Below are 25,140 nucleotides of genomic sequence, written 5' to 3' on the forward strand. Positions count from 1 at the left end.
CTCAAACCTACCTGGAGGCAACTTGGAGGCAAATATTTAACTAGGGTTCAGGCTATAAGGACCACAGCATATTTTTTTTCTCAAAACATTGTCTTACCATGGAGGGTCTTACGATTCCCAAGGAATATGTGGACATTCAAATACGAATGTGTTTTCTTCTTGAGAAACTGGTTGTCTGTAAATTGCCTCGTGTGGCATGGCCTCCAAACTGGAAACACTCAAACTTTGAGAGTTTTTTTTTAAAAGAATTGTTGGGCTCATTTTTTTTCCCCGCCCAGCAGTTGCCAGCGCGAATTGAGACAGATCTCGGCCCGTGTGTCAGTTCTAATGTCAGTTACTCCGTTACGACGGTTGACTTCGAGCTGCGTCCACCCGGAGCAAAGTGATTCACCCGCTAAGGTGGGCCGTAGGGATCCCGGGGTTATATTAATGTACACGGGGGCCCGCACGCTAGCTGCTGATCAAATGCACAAGCTATTGACTGGAATTCGCGTCACGTGATCACCAAACGCCATTCATTTCCCTCCTCATACCCATATCCACGGATGGTGAACGTATGGTGGATGTGTTTTTTGCAGCCCGCCTACGTGTGTGTTGTGAAAACCGTGGGTAACGAGCTCTCTGTATATACAGCCACAGTGCATCAACGGCCTTGTATGTGGTGCAGTTGTACGCTGTACATAAGGAGTATACAATTCACGCAGGATTCATCGCGACGACGTCTAAAAACTCATCTGTTTTTCAGCGCTTTTGTGGAATTCAGCCGCGGAGACCATAGGATTTAAGGTAAAACATGATGTATGGTTTATATGCTACTCGATTTCGTAAGGGTTTGATGTGGTGTGGTCCGCAAGGGGTTTAATAGTGACGACAACTGGTGACACTCTTCCGGGGAAATTGGAGAGTTGTGAGATTCAAGATGGCGAATTACTGAATCGGGGAATGATTTATCGCGCTGTGCGACATTCATTCAAGTTTCGTTGAAAACGCTGTTTTCCGGTCTTGCTTGACCCGTGAAAAAACAGAGAGCAAATCCTGTATTCGTTATGAAACGAAATGGAGCCTTATTGGAGTGTGACGTGCCATATGGAAGGCATTCTGGCGAGTTTCTGTGGGTGACATTTTACCGAATTTCGACAGCTTTTGGAATCATACGTTGGGGGATTGGTGAAGATACGTGCGAAATCTAAATTGGTGTGTGATGGTAGTTGTGTTGCATACGGCTTTAATTTCAGAAGTTTTGTGGATTTTGGCACAAATTCTTGCTTCATTTATGTCTCTCTTTTTGCATGAAATCGTTTCATTTTGATTTTCCTATTTTTGAACGAATTCGATTGCGGTGTTCGTTCGGGATGTCACACCACAGAGAAATTTTACCAGATAAAATATATTTTCGTAAAAATTAACGTTAATTTTGCGGCTTTTTACGCAATATTTTGTCGAAAAAATTATATGGTCACTTACCTCCGATATTCGAGAGGCAAATACTTGAAAAATATTCTTGAAATTACGATCGGTCAAGAAATTATGAACTTATTCCGTAGATGTCACGTTTTGAAATCGTCGAGTTGAACGGCACTATGTTGAGGAGGAGTCGACCTTAGCAAAATTATGCACGCCGCGGGTTATGCTTTCAGGAAGAAAATCTTGTTTATTTCGAACACTGATTGTTTTCAAATTAACTCTGGGGTTTGGTTGGCGTTTTTATAGTTTTTTTAAACGAATTATTGGGTGTTTTTAGGCGATTCTGCCAAATTAAGCAGTGATTCCAGCTTGGTTCATTTGTTACACATCTGCCTAATGGAGCTTTTTATTTGTCTGTATCGGTTTACAGTCGTCCTCCTCGTTGGATCATATTAATAAGGAAATCCTTAATGACGAGACTCATTGTTTTCAAACTAGTTTTTTTTTTTTTTTTTTTTTTTGCAACAGTTTTTGTACGAATTGTGTAATGTGGTCGGGCGATTCTACCTCCGATGAGTAGGGATTCTAGCTCGATTAATAAAAAGCCTTTATGAAGCTTCTTAAATTGTGTTGTCCATCTCAGTTTACTGCCTGAGCAGATCTCCTGCTATCGGCGTTGAGGACATTTAGGGCAGGGCAGGACTAATTTTTATTAAGGCTTAAATTGAGACTTATTTGCAGAGTCGCATTAAACGAACTTCGTTTCTACCGTTTCTCTAATATCTTTTAGGCCTAAAGTAGTTTTAATCGTGCAAATAAAACTACGAAAACGTAACTTAATAACAAGCATATAAATAGGCTTCTATTACAAATGTAAAATGAGAATACCGAAAGGAAACATCTGACCTTTTCAGAATTTCAATGAATTTGCATTAACAACAATTATATTGAGAGCTGTGACATTAGTACATCATTTTTAAAATCAATTTGGAGTAGGCCTATGCCTTGAAGAGAACATTTTGGTTAATTTGAAACTTTATATCAAATAAATCCTGTGTAAACACTGATTACTCGTGTTAAAGCTATAGTGGTGAGTGTTTTTGTGTAAGCAATTTCGTTTCCGTGTTTGGTTTGGCTGTGAGCGTTACTGTCGGACACGTCTAATCAGGCGTGTTTGATCAGTGTTGCACATTCACGCGACTTATCAACTGGCCATCGAGAGATAAACAACCGTTAGCCGAGAAAGTTGTTCATCCAGAAGTTTGGTTGTCGTTCCTATTATATGAACCCGTTTGAGACGGGGCCGGCCAACAATGCTGTGAATCACTGTTTCCAAGACAGAAAAGGGTGACGAACACAGTGTCGGGGAACACAAGGTCTTTTGATTTAGTAGTTGAGGGTGTAGAGAATCACACCCGCGAATCTATGGGATTATTATGCCAGGGCAAAACAATCGATGTGTGGTTGAAGTTTCCATGCGTCACGGAGTGTTAGAGAAAAGTAAAGCTGCGGGGAGGTGTCTTGTCTTTACTCAACAATGTTAAAAAGTTTTTTTGGAATCTATCTCGTCTCAAATCTTCACTGTGCCTCTTTTAATGTACTGTATAATTTCATTTGGCTCACAATTGTACATGTCTCTTTTAGTAATTAAACAGTACAATACACTTAACTGTACAATTTCTTTCTTTCTTTTCTTCAATAATACTTATCATGGTCCCCGAGATGGAAGACAGATCTTCATTGTTTTAGTCTCTTCTCCCTCAGGCTTGATGCTTCACGGAGGCAACCACGGCGATTGCCTCCATGCCCCATGCCCCCTGATAATTGCATTGCTTGAAATGTATGCCCCATTAGAAGTTTACAATTTCCCCAAAGGAGAAAATGCCTTGGTGCCATTGCCCTTTCAAATTCGAAGCATATAGGCACAGGCATGTAAATCTTAACTTTGCCTTTTGAATGTTATAAGTTGTAACATTTCTTTATAGGCTTACAATTTTACATTACTATCTCTTAGTGATTTACTGAACAACTACAATACTCTTTCTGCATGTTAATGTTATTGTTTTTTTTTTTTAAATAATACTTATATTATGGTCCCCAAAACGGAAGACAGATCTTCTATGCTTCAGTCTATATCCACTCCCTTGTAAAATAAATAAACAAGAATGTGTATACCCCCTGGAAATTTGATCAGTTGGGTTTGTGCTCAGCCATGAAAGGGGAACGGGGAGTCTCTTTTGACAGTCCCGGTGGGGCTAGCGTGTTACAAGAAAGAGCAGACACCGCACGTTTCATGTGGTGCAGAGGTTCGTCGAGCGTAATCAAATTCATGATTATAAATTTGTCGCATTATAATTTTTGTCCATACACGCATCAATTTTGATGTTGTTATTATTATAGGGGTTTATTTTTGCATATACGTGGATGTTATTACAGTGTGGTTATAAGGCTCGATGTAGATGTGTGTGTTGTCTTCAAATATATCTTCTTCCGGAAGTATTAACATGAATAACTCTATAATTTATTCAGTGAAGTAAGATCGCTGTCTTCAGAAGAGTCCAATCTTTACAAAGCGTTAAGATTCATGAAGTAAAACTGGAAAATGTTCATTAGATTGTATCCATTACCATAGCCTTACGACCGTTGTATTGTTATTAAGAAACAATTATTTGCAGCCAAGATGGCAAGTATTTGTGTAGAAGCCAACACTTTTTTGATGGGCATGTTTGTCCATGAACAGGAAATGTGCATTCCTTTCGATTTAGCGCGATGCCATCATAAACGGACCACTTCTCACGCTCCAAATGTAAACAACCAGAAAGACATTTAGGAAGGATGAAGCTGGGGTATGACATCCATCGACTTCAGTTAAACTTAAGACATGACAATAATGTTAGATGAAACAAGGTCGGACGGTCCGTCTTCACAGAAACACCCATTAACTTCCAAGATTGACCAATATTCTATAGATAACGCGGCATGGGTTTTCAAGACATGTCGTATACCGCATTGCCAAGTTTTAGAGCGATTAAGCTGCTGTGATCTTGACATTTATATCCCCTTGTGTAAATGCCGAGTTCCATGGACAGGAAGATCATCAAACAAACAAACAACCAAACAAACAAACTAAAAAACGTTGCACGAACTCGTCGAACCAGCCATCTAACCCCTTTACACCCCTCAACCACGGTGCAAGGAAACATTCCACATTATGCCGAAACCAGAGTATAAAAGCTAAAGCTGTACCGATCTTGGTACATCTTATGTCGTATCTCGCCTTCCCCACATGCCATCTACAGAACCCGTCGAACCAGCTCTGCAACTGCAACCCCTGAACCACGTCGGGAAGAGACTTCCCAATGCCAAAACCATAACGCCTTAACCTAATACAGATCTTCTTACAATAAACGAATTCCCCTCTCGACACCTGAGCGATCTTCCATACACTACATATCTTCCTGTTTTCCCAACAGTCTGGTTCAGCTATAGTCTGGTTTCAGCCTCGTAGGATGCATGTTGACACATCTTGGGGTGAAGATGATCATTTAATCCCACTTTAACCCTCTCTGACAATAGAGTGCATATAGCGGCTCACTGTGAGCGTGCATCTTAATTCTCCCCTCGTAACAGAGGGCACACTTCGGGGACAAGGAGGTCATTCAGAACTACCAATGTTTACCACCCCCCCCCCCCCCCCCCACACCCCGGAATTGTGAACGGTTGGGCCAACATGACAGTCGACTGGTTTTTATTTTTTTACAAATGAAAATATCTATTGACAAACGGAAAAAAGGAAAAAAATACACAGTAGGACAAGCACATAAAATTTCATTCAAAGCCGTTGAAAACTACTGATGCATAGAGACCGTTGGTGCGGTATAATATCTAGTTTATTTTATTTTTAGACATTACTTTGTTCTTCAGGAAACTATTTGCCATTTAGCTAAAATACTGCAACTAGTAATGGTATTGACTTGAGAGGAATGGAGTTACATTAATTAATTGAATACTATAACACAATCAATATCCAATTAACCAAACACCCTAAGGCTATTTCATATGCAAACTAAAAACATTTCGACGTACACAAATACTTATTGGTACGGTAACCGTACATAATTATTCCAACTGAGAGTGCATTTACCCAAATTGAACCATTACAAATTATGTATTTAAATTTGAGTTCGGACAGATTTGTTACATCACACGCAGCTTTGTTCAAAGTTGTCATTAAATATCATCCAAACATCATCTAGTGCATTTGGTTAAACTATGTTTTAGCAACTCGGATGCCATGAACCAATATATATGATTTTAAGGCAAAGTATAACTTCGGTTGTTGGAACAGTTCTGTTGTTTTAATCCTGTTTATGTAGGTAGATGGGAAATACTGTGAAACTTTCATTTCAAAAGGTGGTGGCGTTTTTGAAATATTATTATTACTGAATAACAATCTGTGGCGGTTGTGTCCATTATGCGTAAAGAACAATCCGTAATTGGAATACATATCAGAGAAAGAAACGTTTCATTCAAAAACGTTTCTCCGGATTGAATGAATCCTTCTCTTTAAGACCATATTATTCCTTTGAAGCTGCAGTGCTTCTTACCAAGAAACAAGTTTTAATGGTCATTCATATTATTTGGAGTTATTACCGAAGGTGTACCCTCCCTTTAAGGAGTGGGGGGGGGGGGGGTGATGAAAACTAATCGGAAGTTAGGTTAAGATATGAACACAAATGCCAAAATTCAAACCTAAATATTGTTTACTCAGTTGTGCCCGCAGGAACTACAAGAAGTTTCAAATTTCACAATTCAAAGCCTCAAAACCTATATCACAAGTGAGAAAGGCACAAACAGCAGGATGCCGGTCACGGCTCCGGACTCTGGTCAAAGGAGAGAAGAAATTGCAGTTGCCCTTTACCATAAAGTGAAGAGAGAGGAAAATGACAGACATCGCTTTAATTTGTCTCAGTTTGTATTGATTCAGAAAGAGCTGTGAGCCTCGTGAGCAGTTACAGAAATAAATGTCTCACGCGTTTGACGTCACAACGTCATTATTTATGTGCTATTCTATCAGTTTGTGGTTTGTTTTCTTCAGCTGAGGGAAGAAAACAATTGTGGAAAACAATGGTGTAAGTAAACCATCTCCTTGTGACAATTACGTACGCTAGTGCCTCGTTCTTACGTAAATTAATCACGCGAACTATTACTATTTTGTTTTTCGAAAGATCGCCGTTGCGATGCGTGATTAATAACCCGTATGATAGACATGTGTTACATGCACTGGATACTATTGGTACTTATCATAAACAATTACTTGGTAACGAGTAATGGAGTAGTGGATGACAGTGTAACACAATTTGAGAAACGGCTTCGTCTGAACGTAGTTTTAGAGAGAGTGGTAATTTCTACTCAAACAATTAAAGACTTCAGCTGAAGCCTTTTATTATGCATCTGAAACTCACGAAGTAAAGCAACAAGGGTGTTTTTTCATTATTCTCTTGCAAACTCGATGATCAGTTGAGCCCAAATGTTCACAGGATTGTTTTGTTTTATGCATAATGTTGGAATACACCAAGCGAGCTGGTCTTTGACAATTACCAAACGTGGCCAGTGCCTTAGTCCGTTTACACTACTGTTTTATAATTGTTTCCATGATGATGCTCATAAGACACTATTTCACAAAACAGCCGTTATTTCTGACACTGCTCTGGAGTCCTTTAGTCGATGGAACTGGCGTGCCCTGGCAACCCCAAAACCCCGTTTATAGTGGCTAACCGAGCGAGACGCTGGGTGGACGGTCGTGGGGGAGAACGCGTATATTCCTCGCCTACGTTCTCCGCAAGATCAGCCTGCCCACGGGGCAAACCGTTGATCGACGGGGACAACCATAGTAATCACGCCAGCGCTCTAATCCCACTCCAACTTGGCCTTGAAGGCTCAAAGACACATTATATGAATTACTGAGGGCACTAAATTATACCCTGTAACTCGTCTTATTTATCATCACTTAAATAATCATTAGGGGAAGGCACCTGTTTTATTATCGGCTCCAGTAAGTACGCCTGCTGGAATGAGGTAATTACCATGGATTATCCCTTTTTCAAGTGTTACAAGAGTAGAAAAAACATGTTTTCATTTTGTAATGTGCCCAATTCCTTGACAGGACACCCATGTTCTGATCGTTGAAAGACAGTTACTTTCCCAGGTGTCGGGCAAATAATGATAGCTTGAATTGTGAATACTGCATTGCCCGCCAGTCGGCTTAATGGGCAGATTTTTCTAGCTGAGCTTCAGAATTTGGACCAGGGTATTTTGTTCAAATGAACTAACTCACAGGCAACAGTTAAAACAATGAGCTTTTAAAAATGTTACACGTTTTACCGATTGACTGGTCATATCGTGTACTAAATGACGTCGGTATTGTCTGATGGTCTTTGTTCAGGAGGAATTTGTTTTAATTCAAATCAATAACTTCTGCTCTAGACGGAAATAATCAAACAGTTTAAATTAATAACTTCTGCTAGTCGAGAAGGGCTTGCCTGGTTTTGTTATCAATCCTGCATGCCTTTTTAATGGAAGCCTTGTGACTTCCGTTAGTGCTGCCCCTGCTGCATCTTTGCGAGTAGATTGAACCTCCTCCGCTAAACCACATCCTTTTGTGCCAACCCACCTACTTACAGTTTATCTTGCCACAATAAAAAAATACTCACTAAAATAAAAATAACAAATGTATCGCATCTCTCTTTAAAGACACTGCATGGACACTATTGGTAATTGTCAAAGACCAGTCTTCTCACTTGGTGTATCTCAACATATGCAAACCTGTGAACATTTGGACTCAATATTGGTCGTCGAAGTTGCGAGATAATAATGGATAAAAAAAAAACATTGTCACACGATTTTGTGTGCTTTCAGATGCTTGATTTCGAGACCTCAAATTCTAAAACTGAGGTCTCGAAATCAAATTCGCGTAAAATTACTTCTTTCTCGAAAACTACGTCACTTCAGGGAGCCGTTTCTCACAATGTTTATACTATCAACCTTTCCCCATTACTTGTTACCAATTAGTGAGGTTTTATGCTAATAATTATTTTGAGTAATTACCAATAGTGTAAGGTCCACTGCTTTTAAAATGTGATTATGGTCTATAGTAGGCCTATTTACCCCTTGTGTGAAGTGTATTTTCCTCCACAGACAATTTCAGTTTGTAACCACACCCTGGAGTATACACACACCCCACTATACCCGCCCAACCCACCCACCAACCACAATTCACAACAGCAGAATGATTGCCTGACCAACCAACGTTGAATAGCACGCGTTTTTGAGATAGTCAACGTCCCGCCTCGTGTGTATTTGAATGAAACCAACGGTCCATTTAAATTGTAAGTTTTGTTTTATTCATCACTTGGCAATTGAAGTTTACGCCACGAAGAAAAAAACGCAGGGAGAAGCAATAGGCGTGGGAACTTGTTGAAAGACGAACGCGTGTGGCCGACTGTTCGAGCACGTGTTTAGGCAAACTGTATCCTTTTGGTTGTATTGTATATCATGAACGGTTGAACCGTATGTTGGTTTGTGGTGATTGAAATGCCGCATTTATAGCCAAGATTAAAGATTTTCAAATTATTGTTTATCTACAAAAACATGAAATTCATTAACGAAAAAATAAATCTAGATCTCTTTAGGAATGTAACTAACTCTTGGCTTTCCAATTTTTTAGATTGGGTTCAAATTAGTTCAATATCGGGTCAAGAAGTCGTATAGAATCCGAGCTAAAAATCCCATCTTTAAACCGAATTCCAGGTCAGCATGACCCTAAATAGGTCAGGTCCTCACCTGCTGGTTCTCAAAATCTGCGTCAGTTCTGACCTGGGGTTTACAAAGTGTATGTTGTCACAACATTATACTTACGATCAGCAGTGTACATGTACATCCCTTTTATAAGTTTCATTTCAAGAGACGTGCAGAAAGCTACGACGTGCCCATTCAAACAGACAGTGTCAAATATCATAGTCGGTTATATCCATCCATGCTCATATTTAGTTTCGACAATTCACTGATGAACATAAAGATGTTCCAAGTCTTCGGAATTATTTCCGTCGTCTGTGTGTAGATCATGTGTCCTGTGACGTGACCTGTGACGTCAAATTTTAATAAACGTCATCGAATTTATTTAAACGATGCCTTGTTAATTTCCACGTTTTCATTTTTATTATTATTTGATTGCTCACTCATATTTTCGGCAATGTTTTACCAAAATACCGAAGCGTTTTAGGCCTTACCCTAAACAATGTGAAGTTAAGGCGTCGCAGACTTTGAGTGTAACACTCTTTATATTTTATCTTAATACACAGGATGCATATAAGCTGAAACACAAGTTTGTCAGCAGCCTTTTTCATATCATCCACAAACCCGGACCTGGGAATATGATGAAAACAAGCAAAAAAGTGTGGTCATCTCATTATTCATGAACCCGGGGTTACTTGGGAAACAGACTGGCCCCTTTTGTGTAACGATTACCACTGCTATGATGATGATGATAATAGCACACATGGAATACAACCAAAGATCGTTGCCGTATCATAAACCTACATCATTGTGAAGTGCATACGAATAATTTACGAGCGCTTGGTAGTATTGCTTGAGTGTATATCATAACAGTCATAGCCTGTAACTCATCATTAGGCGTGTTTATTGACACGGAGGCTCAACTGAAGGTGAACTTTTCAGGCTGGATCGGCCCAAGTGTACTCGCGTTACTTTTTAATCATCTCGTATGTCTCACGTTACATTCACTGTGGTAGTTTTTATCGGCATTTGTACACTACAAAAGAATTAAGATGCTGAAGACAGTTATAGCACTGTATTCGAAACGTCGATACCCCTTTCTCTTTCATGATTTCATTAATGTCGATAGTTCCCATTTAACGTCACACAGTTAAAGTCTCCGAACTTTTCGGGCAAATTGATGAGTGAACTCAAAACTTGTGTGCGTATTTATTATACGGATTGCAGAGTTCAGTACATGATGGGTCGGTGATCTTCTTTCATTTCATTTCATTTCATTTATTCCGGTTGCAAAGCCAAAGTCTCTCAGTAAAGCAAACTCAATCACTCAACTACAGCCAAGAACCCAATGATGGAGAGAAGACAACGAAGGAAGTTTCAGTTTTAGTTAGATGTGGAAGGAAAACTCCAGGCAATTACCCAAGGGAAAGCCCACGCAGTCGGGTATAGAGACTGAAAACCCAATCAACATAGTTCCTACCCCTAGGGGGATTCGAACCGGGGTCCAATAGGTGGAAGGCGAATAAAGCTTATCACGAACACCCAAAACCAGCAAACTTCTTCTTAGCTGAACAGACAAGTTTGAGTGCTTAAAAAAGCTTAAAGCCCAACCTCAAAGTGGTTTGTAAAGATGTTGTCTACCATTAGGAGGTATCCATACACTGGTTATTCATGGAACTAAACTAGGCCTACCACCTACTTCCTAAAAGAAGTTGCACGCATGGCATTGCTTGTCACTTTCAGCCATTTTCCTCTTTTATCGTGTTGGTTTTGATGTTTTCAGGGTTTATATTGACTTGTATTTTGTAAACCACCTTGTTGCAGCATTGACCCCGTTACGGTACAGTTAAATTGTTTAACACACCGTTTTGGGCTTCACTGGCTCGTGTCAAAATCTATATTGAAGCCATTCCTTCGGTTTGAAATAGCAACATTTTGTGCCATTATGTTCATGTAATACGTGGACATTGATGCATTGATTTGAAATATGATTAATGTTTTTTAGGTTTTTGGTTGGCCTGATGGTGTCATAAAGAAGGCATATTACTGTTCAGTGGAATCGAGGTGTCCCAGCGTATTGTCAATGTTTGCCATTCCGGCGTCTTTACTTATAAATTAACAATACAAAATATCGAACACGCGTAGTCCAGGTTAAAACAAAACCCAGCCCCTGGTTATAACAAATAAAGATGCTTCCGCCCCAGGTTAATCCATCTTCCTTGGTGTCAGTGCTTTGTATAATCTGTGTCTAGTACCCCATGTTTGCATTATGGACATTCCATGTATAACAGTCATTAGAACCAGCTTTATGCGTTGAATCCTTACGTTATTATGCCCACACTAATGAATAGTGGTGGAAAAGCTACATCGTGATGATGTCGTAGCCCAAGGGAGACATTAAAGGCACATGCAGTGTAATTTTCCTGATTATACGGAAGACTGACCACGCACTGCCGACTCAAATAAAATTGACAAATTCCAAGTTATCAGCAATTTGCTCATAGCTAGATGTCCATAACAAAAATTTAATGATGCTACTTTGTTTTCCCCGTATCAGAAGTAAGGGTCCAACAAGGAATCATGGTGAAAACAAACCCTATGCAAACCGCACTTATAATTACTACCAGAAATAAACATGATGGCCTTATTAGCCAAATGGTTGCTTTGTTCACACAATTTAAGAACCAAATCCGGGGTAGTACAGTTAATCACGATCATAATAAGCTAAAGTAGTAGTCCCATTCTATTTTCTATACCACCCGGTCGGGTAATAGTTTAAAGAGCAGGACAGTTCTTTTCACAACTGAGAAGTCCCCCGAAGCCCTAAACATCTACTCCGCGGTACTAGAATAAAGCAAGACAGTTCTCTAAGAACAAACTCTACCCGGCAAGTAGATACACACATGGTGTTACCACAAACCAAATATATTGATACCTCACCATGCCTCAACTCCTATATTAACACAATTTGTTAATACTTTGTTCACACCAACTGAAGATATACATGTACAATTACAGAGTATAATTTGCAAGGTGCATACATTACAAGTTTCCAGGTTAAATACACATTTCATGAATTTGATACTTATGTTGAACAGAAAATAATATCATATTAATGTATACATCCTGTCAGTATACAGGCATGGAGGATAAATTATTTTTCCTCCGCGGTATAGGGAAAGAAAAACGCTCAAAAAATTACAAACGAACAGTGATGTCACGTTTATTTGTACGTGAAGCGTGACGTCACTATTCATAACATTTATCTGTGTGGTATTTTTCGTCTTCTTCAGTTTATGATGAAAACAGGATGTTTGAAATGTATATTTTATTTTGTATCACGGATGATAGAGATAGCTTTACAATTCACTGAACACATGTTACCGGATCTTAGCACAGTATCGAGTGTGTGCCGTTAGAACTAGCGATTTAATGCGCAACAACAGCATGGGTGCTTCAAACGCAAAATGTATATATATTTGTTTCAATGGCCTACTGAAGTCTGTCTTATTCGCTAATTGAGAAAACATAATTAGTTGTTGCCGAAATTGATTACCAACCGATGGTATACTACTATAAAAGCCCGACGTTTCTACCCTTGGGAAGTCTTTCTTGAAGGCTTAATAATAGCTTTTTGTTCCTGCTCCCAAATTAGATAATATTTTGTGCTGCTGTATTCTCATTGTTGAATAGCCACACCCCTCCCAGGGACCGTTGTATTCCTTCCATTGTACGTCCAATGCCCCTTTTAACTGCGTTCAAATCCCTACTCACGTCTGTGTACACTTGACTGATTCTGTAAACACATAGTGTTTGTGTAGTGTCATATACATTGAGAAAGATATAGCCTGTATCCGAATTGACGGCTGCAGCTACGGCTACGGCTGTTGCTAAGGGTGTTTCTAAGGACGTCCTATACATCAAAACGCACGATGACGCGGAAGTATAGCCGTACTAGCCGTAGCTGGAAGCTTTCCAACCACCACTGATAATAGACACCTTCGGTTTTAATCACGTAAACAACGTTAGGATTTTTGATTAAGCACTCGATTTTGTCTTTGTGCCCTTAGTCACACCACCACGGAGCTACCTTCGAGCACGATGGGAGAGCGACCACCCCGCCCGAAAATGGCTGATGTAAACCCACTGATTGTCTGCATCCTATGCGGTGGATACTACGTAGACGCAACCACCATTATTGAATGCATGCACAGTTGTAAGTTTTGCTTTTTTCTTTGAAATATCCCAATTGCTTTGTTTCAAATATAAAATAATATTTAGCTTGTGAAATAATATGTTTCAAATAAATTTAAATATATACTGTTTTATTCATGATAAACCGAATTTTGTTTCCAATGAATTTAGTTTTTGTATTTTTGATCAAATCAACGATGAAGGACTTATAAAATGTAAGGGTTCACGTTCTTTCCAAACCTTAAGACATCTTTCTTCTAGCAAATAATACCGTCAGGTCGCATAATATAAAAAAAATCACTTTACCTGATACAATGCGTCGGGGTTGTTGTTTGATTAATTTAGTTTTGTTTAATTTTATTTGTAAATACCTAACGAATTTACAGCTGCGATTTGACAGAATATTAATTGATAGATTTTTTTGTTGGACACTCTCCATCGTAAGCGCTGAAGTCAAAGTATAGTTCGGCCACCCACAAATAAAACAAACCTACTCACAGGCCCGTATGCTTCGTTTTGGAAAGGGTAATGGAACCAAGGCATTTTCTCCTTGGTAAAGGGCATCCTATGAGGAAATTGTACATTTCTACTGGAGCATTTTAAGTGCACCAAGGCAATGACCTGGGGCAAGTATCGGACCTGTATCTGGGAATATAATATACAGTATCGACTCCTCACAGTCCGTGCATGGTCCGTTTTTTTTTCAATAATAACGCCGTGTGGAAAGCAGGTTATCGGGTATCACTTTCAAAAGAAGATGCCCTTCCTACGTCGGGGTAGGCCTTCAATTATATCCTGTGGTTTAGACGTCTACGTATGGTTGTTTCGATTGTAACTATATATGACTAGTATTTTATGATGACTTTATTTTATTGTGTTGTTTTCTAAGGGCGGACTTTTATGTTCAATAGAAGACTTACTGTGAAGGGCACTTTCTCACTAAAGTTCCCTTAGTGTGACTATTTTAGTGACATTGTATTCAAATGCAATTATTTTTTATTAAAGCAACTTATTTTGAAGGCAGTGGACACTATTGATAATTACTCAAAATAATTATCATCATAAAACCTTTCTTTGTTACGAGTAAAGGTGAGAGGTTGATAGTATAAAACATTGTGAGAAACGGCTCCCTCTGAAGTGACTTTTCGAGAAAGAAGTAATTTTCCACGAATTTGATTTCGAGACCTCAAGTTTAGAATTCGATGTCTCGAAATCAAGCATCAGAAAGCACACAACTTCGTGTGACAAGGGTGTTGTTTCTTTCATTATTATCTCGCAACTTCGACGACGATTGAGCTCAAATTTTTACTTGTTATTTTATGCATATGTTGAGATACACAAACTGTGAAGACTAGTCTTTGACAATAACCAATAGTGTCCACTGTCTTTAAGAGTGACTACCAAACATGTTTCTTCAGAAATTAATATTAATAATTCTGCTTTAGGTGGATCGTACTTTAGTTTGGGCAAATGTATAGCCGAGCGACCTTCAGCTTAAATGGACAAAATAAACGCCGTGGGGAATGTTTATAAATCCATGACTGCAGGCGGCAGCTTCAACTCTATTAATAAGTGATGTGAGATTATTTAATTACGTTGGTTATCAAGCGAGTTAATCACTGTCCTGTTTGACTGGTGGTTCTGTCACTGGTCGATCCGCACGTAGCATTGTTGCCCGGATAAGTGGGTATAAATGTGGATACGTGAGTCACGATGGGACCTCATACTCGGGTACTTCCCACAAAACAAATTTGATGTCATCTTTGATTTTAGGTTCCTCATATGGTGTGAACTGGCATGGGTTGTATCATGGAGGAATAAATTTATTCCTCCATGGTTGTATAGTGGTGTATACGTATCGTTTCATGGCTAGTACCGAACAGTTAAATATTTTCCGCCGAATAATACGTTTAAAAGATTAGACGAGAAATTTCACTTTGAATATTCAAAATATGGTAAGTCTGTTTTGGCGATTCGGGGCCAGTGATGTTTAATCTATTGCTGGTTTCGATTAGTTTTAATTCTTAAACTTAAAGCGAGATGAACCTCGGGTTTCAATATCAAACAAAATTATCAAACAAAATTATCGAACAATATTATCGAACAGTTAGTTCGTGGTTTTATTCATAACAAGGATCTTAGATTGACTTTACCTTTATATCTTTGCAGATTGCAGAGCGTGTATTGTAGCATACTTGAGACAGAGCAAACAGTGTCCAACATGTGATGTCCTGGTACATAAATCCAGACCTATGCAGAAAATAAGGTCAGTTAAATATTGTATTATTTATAATATCACAGATTTCAAGACTGATCTTTCAACAACAACAACAACAACAACAACAACAACAACAACAACAACAACAACAACAACAACAACAACAACAACAACAACAACAACAACAACAACAACAACAACAAAATGGTGTGTGGCAACATTACATTTAATTTTTAAATTGTTTAGGTTCCAACGACGCACAGTCTTGTAATTATAGTTGGAAACATCACCATTTTCGAGACTGATCTATTTCAAACACGTAATGGTCCCCTCTCGTTTGTATTTATTTTATTTTAATAAAAAAACCAATGAAAAAAAAACAAAAAAACATGAACAGCAGCAGAAGCAACAGCAAAATGGTGTGTGCCAACATTGTATTTTTAACATCTTAAAAGATGTTAACTTTCCAACGATGCATGTCCTTTTTTCTACTGTCAGAAACATCACACATGTGTCATCTTAGAGATAAAATAAAATTTCCTTGCGCATTAATCCTTGATTTGTTCGATAAGAAACCACATCCCTGTTGATTGACACCCGTCACAAACTGATCGGAGACATGGTACAGAATTAGTAACATCCATATTTCAAAATAATAGTATCGGTTATAAAATCTGCTGGCTCTTTATTTTTTATTAAAGGCAGTGGACACTATTGGTAATTACTCAAAATAATTAATAGCATAAAACCTTGTTTGGTGCCGAGTAATGGGGAGAGGTTGATGGTATAAAACATTGTGAGAAACGGCTCCCTCTGAAGTGCCATAGTTTTCGAGAAAGAAGTAATTTTCCACGAATTTGATTTCAAGACCTCAAGTTTAGAACTTGAGGTCTCGAAATCAACCATCTAAACGCACACAACTTCGAGTGACAAGGGTGTTTTTTCTCTTTCATTATTATCTCGCAAGTTCGATGACCGATTGAGCTCAAATTTTCACAGGTTTGTTATTTTATGCATATGTTGAGATACACCAACTGTGAAGGCAAATCTTTGACAATTACCAATAGTGCCCACTGCCTTTAAGAAGAAAAAAAATGCAAAATAATTAGTTATATATGGTTGTACCCACAAGTTCACTAATGTATAGTTCTTTCTCATTAATATTATGCACTATGCAAAGCTTCAAACACCACTTGAAGGCACTAATGGACACCTTTGATAACTTTCAAAGATCAGTCTTCTCACTTGGTGTATCTCAACATATGCATAACATAACAAACCTGTGAAATTTTGAACTCAATTGGTCGTCGAAGATTGCGTAAGAATAATGGAAGAAAAACACCCTTGTCGCACAAGTTGTGCGTTTTCATATGCCTTGAACTCGAGACCTCAGCTAAGGTCTCGAATTCAATTTAAATATTTGAGTGAGAAATAACCTCTTTCTCAAAAAACTACGTTGCTGCAGAGGGAGCCGTTTCTCACAATGTTTTATACTATCAACAGCTCTCCATTGCTCGTTACTAAGTCAGTTTTTATGTTCACAATTATTTTGAGTAACTACCAATTGTGTCCGGTGCCTTTTTAAGTCGTATCCTATATGGCAACATTTTTAAAGCTGCTGTCTGACAATTTCGTTGCTACCTACAATATATCAAAAGACTAAGGGGGGAAATCCAGTCGTTAATAATATGTAAGGAACACTGTTTTCTTGAAGATTTGAGCAACTGCCATATTTCCTTGATAAACTGCTGAACAAAATTAGCAAAAAGTGCTCAGAAGAGTGGAATTGGTTCCTTCCCAATTCAACGTCAAACAATACAAACGTTTAACTTTTTATTTCTAGGCCTGACAAAACACTACAGAAACTTGTCTATAAGATGGTTCCTGGACTTTACAAGGATGAAATCGGCAGAAGAAAGGAATTTCACCGCACACATATTCAACATTCTGGTAAGTAAACGGTTCCCATTATGACCCTCTTTTAGTTTAATATTATAATGATACTTAACGACGTTTTGGGAATATTACTTCCAATTTATCTAAAATATACAAAATGAGGTATCGTTTGAAGTAAAATAAAAGTGTAAGTACATTCAACACTGCATATAATTTCGCCGGTATGGTTGCATGAAAGATGTACAAACCATTTTCATGAGAGTTTCAGATGACGAGTTAAGTCACATTTTATCATAACACCTGTCATGTTTCACCACAAACACAAGCCTATATGAAAATTGACTAGAGAGAGACAGATAGCCCATTTCGCTGGATGACCTATGGTTGAATCGTTTCTCGCATTATTATAGAAAACGACGAGTCGACAAGTTCGAGCAATACGGACGACTCAACCAAGATTTGTGACGACTCTATCATCATCTACACGTCCGATGAGATGATCAGTCTCTCCCTTGAGTATCACCAAAGCAGGGCATCAACTACACGGGACAAAAGACAACTGAACGGGGACGGAAATTCCCATGAGATGGGAACAGATATAAATGGCAACGCGATTTCCGGAGAAAAGGCGAGGGCTTGATATCTAGTTTGAGATCAAACGATGTATACAAACAACAGACTGTCCACGTGGACTGTTGTTTTGTAATACTATAATAACTGTTGTTTTGGAACTTTAAGGCAGTGGACACTATTATTAATTGTCAAAGACTAGTCTTCTCACTTCTGTCACTTGGTGTATCTCAACATATGCATAAAATAACAAACCTGATGTGAATATTTGAGCTCAATCAGTCGTCGAAGTTGCGAGATTATAATGAAAGAAAATAACACCCTTGTCACACATTCGAGACCTCAAATTCTAAATCTGAGGTCTCGAAATCAAATTCGTGGAAAATTACTTCTTTCTCGAAAACTACATTACTTCAGAGAGGGCCGTTTGTCACAATGTTTTACACTGTCAACCTCCCCCCATTACTCGTTACCAAGTAAGGTTTTATGCTAATAATTATTTTAAGTAACTACAAAAAGTGTCCACTGCCTTTAAGCCTTGAGCTCCCCAGGATAGCCAATAGAGAAATGTCGAATAGCATAAGCCTTTACAGACGGACATTTTCAAATGCTTGTTTTGGTTTAATGTAGCACAGCCGATGAGGGTTCATTTCAGAACCAATACTACTCAAAAAGAGATATTCACATTCATTGCTCTATGTTCACATGGTGTTACCGCAAACCTCTCTCAGTTAAAAGAAATATTACTAAAGTTTATTAATTTATTATATTTTCTCCTGCAGGACATAGATGCCAGATATCTAAGATGTCCAGCTGCTGTGCAAGTTGGCCATTTGAAGAAGTTTATAAGAAATAAATTTGGTTTACCACCAGGCTATAAGGTAAGTGAACTGAAGTTTAGCTCACTAGAGAATACTTTAAGTGTATGCTATTTACCTCCTTGTACTGTGCAGAATTGTCCTCTTGAGTATTTGTTTATTTTTGGTGAGTTGTTTATTTATAGTGTTTATTGTTGATTATTTATGTATTTATGGAGAAAACTAAGTTGGCAAGTGCTTACCAACCAAAAGGACGTATTTGGAATGATTAATTCTTATACAGGATACAAAGATCAGCAAAATATGTTTTAAATCAACTTACACAAACAACTGACTAAAACGGATAATAATAGTAATAATTTATTTATAGTGTTTATATAAATAATCATAGCCCAAACAGCGGTAAACTGTCAATAACAGAAAGTGATTAGGAAACTGTTGAAAAAACATTGTTGACCTATAAATCGAAACATGTATGCACCTGTTTTTCCCCATTACACTTTGCCAGTATACATGTTATTATCTCGTGATTATTGCAATGGTTTGAACTTGCACTGTTTTCAGATTGATATTTTGCACAGAGAAGGCCGCGACCAAGTTCTTCGAGATGATTACACCTTGATGGATTTAGCCTACATTTACACGTGGAAAAGAGTAAGTTAGTTGGTTAATTGATCAATTTCAATTGGGTCATGGAACATCAATGTATTACACTACAAAAATCGGGGTGTTAAAATTGTCACCATGGTTGCTGTAACTATAAAAAGTGAAGAGAACATCAACATTAACATAAAAGTATTAAAATAACACAAATGATAATTGTTTGTTGCAGAAATTAGTGTTGTTTCAAGTTTTAACGCATTTTGGTGTAAAAGTTTTCCCCGTTTTTGTGGTGTGACAACTTTCGTGTTGTCAAATTTAACATCCAATATTTTACCATCTGTATCTAAACAACAAAACCCCAGTTTGTGCAACTTTTGAATTCCCAGTCTTGCTGTCAACCAGTCAAAATCAACGGATATAACATTCACATTTTTTTTTCAATTTTTTTCTGAAGATGGGACCCCTGCCGCTTCTCTACCGCGTCTGTGAACCGTTTCCATGTAATAAAAGGACTTGTATTGACGTCACCAAGACGTCATCATCAGCTTCCAGTAATGGCGAATCAGCACCGAAGATTGCCAAGGTTCAAGAACCGATTAAAGTGACCATCTCCCGGCCTCAGGCTGTGCTAGTGACGTGATGAAAGACCGTACCAAACTCTCTTAGTGTGACAGAGTAAACTAAATAACACTCGTTTTGTCTGCCATACCACTCTTGCAAAGAGCAGTATGGCGGACATATCTTTTTAGAGTGAAAGACGGGTACTTTCAACTCGATTTAGAGTGAAGATTTTTCAAATTTCGCTCAAAAAAAGTGACACAGATTGACTTTCACTCTCAAAAGAGCGAAACTACAACCACTCGGACAATAGTGAAATTTTCAATCTTTTACATAAAGAGAGATACTTCACTGCTGTTATAGGGATTTTTTAAGAGTTTCGGATGGGTATATCGAAACATTTAAAGGTTTTCTTTTTCTGTTCCAAGACAGTGGGATTTTGAAGTAAAATCTAGGGGTTTGTTTCAAGGGTCATCAAATTATAGTCACGCCGGTTTGTTTGAACCAGTTATAGAGCAAAAAAAGAACATAAACTACCACACCCTTTTCACTTTACATTGTAAGAAATTGTTACACATAAGTATTTTTAAATTTTGATAAAATTCCAGTGTGTAAGTTAGATTGCCACGAAGAGTCAAAACGAAGTACAAATTTAACGGTCTGTTAACAGTTTCGGTTTGGCAATAGACTCGATTTGGTGACAGCCTCGTTTAAGAGTCAGAGCAAGATGTATATTGTTCTTTTTTTATTATAACCTTTTTGGGACCATATCCGACGAAGGATGCTGTGTAGAAGCCTGTATATGTACAAATGCTTTTCCATTTTGCCGTCATTATAAAATTGTATACCTAAACCTCACTTCGGGTTTTTATATTAACCTCAGTGTAATGTGGTGTTCATGAAAATATGTAACTTGTTTTGTACTATATCATTTGTTATGACGCTGTACGGTCGATAAAGGTACAAAGTTTTGTCCACTTTTTATTGGGTTTATACAAGTGTGACAATTGAAGTTGAAACCGTCGGCTTCTCCTTTCAATTTTTTTGTTTCTATTTTTCCCATCCGCGAAAAGACACTGTTTATTCGGTGTATCAGTTATTCTTGTTTCGCAAAACAACTTGTTTAGCAGGTTTTCTTTTTCAATTGTAAAAACGGTTCATGTGGAGAAAGTTAGATGACGGGACCTTACCGTGAGTAAGGGTGTGTGGGGACCTGGACCCAATTTCATATAGCTATTGAGCAGAAAATATTGCTTGACAAATTCCTTTGCTAAGCGAAAATTGAATGGGGCACCAGTCACACCAATGTAAACCTAATGTAATGTTGGCTGGTAACATGTTTCTTTTAAGCAATACTTCTCTGTGCTTGGCAAGTTTCTGTGCTTACAGGCTTTATGAAATTGGGCCCTGGCTGTATGTTGTATCCAACAATAGAGCAAGGCGAAGCATCCCATAGTATGTACAAAGAAATTACCCGTACGTCATGTTGTGTTATACTGTAATTAGTGAAGGGTTTATAGCTAGAATTTGTTATTATTATAAACCTTTATCACGCTGTCACCATCTTGGTCATGTCCCCTGTTTCCATAACAGTAATTAATGCTAACATTCATTGCGCAAACATGGCACTAGACTATTATTTCGTCCAGCTTCAGTTTGGTTACAATGAGTTGGAATGAAGTAAAATCAAAATGGCCACACCGTGATAAATGTCTATTGTACAGGTCTTTGACAATGTGTTTATGTTGATGTGGTATTCAAAAAGGGAATGGGTGAATAGAATGTGTTAATATTGTTTATAATATTTTATTATTTTAAAGTAGCTATGACATAATTATTTTGCTCTTTGCACTTTTGTCTGTTGCGATTTTGTGAATTTTCTTTTACCATTGTATAAAACATGTTATAATATTTGTATTCGTTAAAAATTGCGTATGTATAGTTACAGGGAAATTGTTTGGCATATTTTTCTCTGTTGCTAACTGCTAGTGGTGTATTTTGAGGGAATGCTGAACATTGGTGTTTGTCAGCCAATGTTCGGTTGAAGGTTTGAGGTATGAGTCTTCACTTTGGGGTAGCCATAGACACAATAAAACCACAATATTTATATTCTTAACAGGAGCACTAATTTTCGTACACCATCCACCTTTTGAAGGAATCTTATCACATTTAGTCTATAGTCTCATCGGGTATAAAGAATACTAAATTTTTATTTTACCGTATGGGCCATAATTTTCATAGAGCTGCTTCATACAGCTGTTTACAAGCATGCAGCAAATTGTGCTTAACAATTTTTCTGCTCAGCAAACATAAGCAGGATACCAGTCACATATTCTAAATGTGACATGTTAGTTTGGTTGGTAACCCTATTCCGATGAGAATAACTTTGTTTTGCTGTCAAGGCCTGGAATTTATTCTTTGATGGGGCAAGAACAATTGTCATTTGACAACTTAAAGAAGGGGCACCCGATGCCAATAAAAGGGGCAACAGATGGTCTTCATGTTATTCCACGACTGCAAAAACGTAGTTTTTGTAATAGTTTTTCAACTGTATACATTTCTTGATTATATAATATTTCGGTTCATAAGGTTTTGTCCACTAACATTTTTAATTCCTAAATTTACCAAGTCTTCGAACATGGGAATTATTGTTTAGCTTTTGATAATTTTCACGTCACTTTGCTTCCTATATTGCGGCCAAATTAATCTGTAAGTTCAACTTCACCAAATGCATTTGGTATTTCTTGCACTTGTTTTTTTTTTTAATTTTTTGTATCGGATAATCATGGAAATTGCAATTACACCAGCATTTAGTCGGCCATCTTTTTTATTTTAAAATAACGTGCATTTCCAAAATCAACTTTAAAATCTTACTTTCCAAACTAGTCTGCAAAGTCAACTTCACAAATGCATTTTGGTATTTCTTGCATTTGTTTTTCCTTTTCGTTTTCAACTTTTTGTTTTCTATAATAGTCTTTGAAGTACAATGTATTTTAACAGTTGTATTTACACTATCTGTTACTTGGCCATCTTTTTAATTTTAAAATTACCAAAAAACAACTTTGAAATCCTTAACAATCCACTTTTATGATCTCTTACATATTATTAATTTATTTTATAGGTATATATTATTTTTCATGTGATCTCCCGTATGGGAACTTGAGAGTACTTTTTTTTCTAATAAAATGCTTTTTTTTCTATTCTTGCCAAGACAATGTTATTCACTTTCCACTGTTATATCAGGAAAAGAGATATTAAAATGGCAGAGATATCCACTTTCTCTGCCCGAACAAAATAATACTTTGAATTCGGTTGTTGTTTTCTTTTTCCAGTAGCACTATATAGACCATGTGAACTTTGTTGTGTGACCTTGTTCATTCTTTGAGTATTCTGGCAGGGAAGGTACTACCCTGTCCTATGGAAAAGTTGACATAATATTGTGTCATAATTTCCACATAAAACCAAGAGTTATGAAAGTAAAAGATTGGACAAGTTTTGAGATGTGCCCCTTTCATCATATAAAAAGTTGACAAGAATTAGACAGTGCACTCTCCATTAAATATAAGATTTTATGTTTTCTTCCATTGAGCTGTGAGGCTCTGTGGCTCTTTTGTGAACATGTGATGTCACAGGTCACATCGTCTATACAAACTAACCCCCGTGCTCAAATCGGAAACAGCTAGGGAACATGTCAAACATTTGGCGTTGTAATTTACACTATGGGTTTCAATGTGATCGAGGAGAGAATCGAAATTATTTGTGCAGACATTAGTGTTGAACAACCATGTGCAAATTTTGATTCAGTTTTAAAAACGGGTTTTTGCAAGTGAAACCGTTTCGAAAGTAAAGACATTCGAAACACAGGGCAAGCATGTGGACTTCAATTGGACGTGACATGGCTCACACTTTTTTTTCAAAATGTTAATAAATACTTACATTGTAATGCATGGGGGCTTATAATAGCTGTTTTTTGAAAGCTAAGCAAAAAGTACCAAGTGTGGAGTGCATGCAGATGCAATTAGAAATCTGGCGAGGGTTGCATCAATGATCCAATGTTTATTTCTGCATCGGGTATAAAGGCCTATGAGTATAATTCGGGGGTTTGGTGTACCAGGGGTGGATTTCATAAAGAGTTAGGACTAGTCTTATCTCGAGTTAGGACCAGTTACTCGTCCTAACTTAGGACTATCAATGCAATTTGTATATCTCCTAGGACTAGTCCTAAGTTAGGACTAGTCCTAACTCTTTGTGAAATCGACCCCAGGGTTGACAAACAAATTACGTTATAAATCAATTAAAATATAAGAAATCCATAAACATAAGAGACACATTAAAAAGTTTGTGGGTTTGGCCGTTGATGACCGATAGTTTGTGATCATATATTATATTTTTATATATTTTAAAGGGTGGTCAGACGGGTGCTCGCTGAAATAATGTGTTTCCACTAGTGTAGGTATGAACTTGACAATAAAGTAAACGGACCATTTGAGAAAAAATAGGCACAGGGAAATAATTTTCCTGATGTACAGCCTATACACATGTAAGCATTAATATTTTGTGAGCCCCCTCACGTGAATTTAATCCCTTTGAGTCAAAGGGAACATTTTTGAGAAAGTCTCGTCCCGGATGAGCTCAATATTGACGAATATTTGCGATTACAAAAATGCTGCCGTTCCGATGAAAACTGTATTGTATACTTTATAATTTGACGTTCTCAAAACGAAAAAGGCGCAAATTTACACGATTTTTGTGTCCTGTTATAATTTACTTCACCGCGTAAGACCGGCCCGGTACACCCGTCAGTGCGCAGCGGTCCCGGGCCATCTCTCCCGCCCGTCTGACGGTTTCAACGGCCGGCGTACGGGTGCCGTGATGACGAGCAGGGACGGAGCCCGTTCGGACTTCCGAAGCACTGCGAGATAGATGTTTTGAGGGGATTAGATAGCATCGAACTTGGAATGCAATTTCCCCTCAAATCCGGTGAACAATGCTCGACATTTGTATGTAAAGACAACCCTGCGGGAACGGACAAAAGAATGTACTAGGCCCTATTCAGTCACATTTTTGGACTACATGTCTAAAGAG

At 37.9% G+C, this 25,140-nt stretch overlaps 2 protein-coding genes across 2 annotated transcripts in view; one reads left to right on the top strand and one right to left on the bottom strand.

The window, feature by feature from the left end:
* LOC139948582 (uncharacterized) overlaps nucleotides 1-15,614 on the bottom strand; it is a 48,733-nt gene extending 33,119 nt beyond the window's left edge. Inside the window, exon 1 of the mRNA XM_071946753.1 lies at nucleotides 15,546-15,614. The gene's annotated coding sequence lies outside the window, so the exon portion shown is untranslated. The remainder of the gene's footprint in view (nucleotides 1-15,545) is intronic.
* On the top strand, nucleotides 525-23,353 carry LOC139948585 (polycomb complex protein BMI-1-A-like). The gene is made up of 8 exons (XM_071946756.1): nucleotides 525-786; nucleotides 13,269-13,414; nucleotides 15,562-15,658; nucleotides 17,454-17,560; nucleotides 17,917-18,134; nucleotides 18,859-18,957; nucleotides 19,459-19,548; nucleotides 19,952-23,353. Exons 2-8 carry the CDS (start codon nucleotides 13,300-13,302, stop codon nucleotides 20,135-20,137), a joined length of 912 nt encoding a protein of 303 aa, XP_071802857.1. The 5' UTR covers nucleotides 525-786; nucleotides 13,269-13,299; the 3' UTR covers nucleotides 20,138-23,353.
* Nucleotides 23,354-25,140: the final 1,787 nt, after the last annotated feature.

The sequence above is a fragment of the Asterias amurensis genome, chromosome 16 (assembly GCF_032118995.1).
Source record: "Asterias amurensis chromosome 16, ASM3211899v1".
NCBI classification, from domain to species: domain Eukaryota; kingdom Metazoa; phylum Echinodermata; class Asteroidea; order Forcipulatida; family Asteriidae; genus Asterias; species Asterias amurensis.

Excerpts from the sequence above, each read along its gene's own strand:
- LOC139948585 (XM_071946756.1), top strand. The coding sequence starts at position 13,300 with ATGGGAGAGCGACCACCCCGCCCGAAAATGGCTGATGTAAACCCACTG. Across the intron at positions 13,415-15,561 it reads TATTGAATGCATGCACAGTT|ATTGCAGAGCGTGTATTGTA; the intron begins GTAAGTTTTGCT and ends ATATCTTTGCAG. Across the intron at positions 18,135-18,858 it reads ACGCGATTTCCGGAGAAAAG|GACATAGATGCCAGATATCT; the intron begins GCGAGGGCTTGA and ends TTTCTCCTGCAG.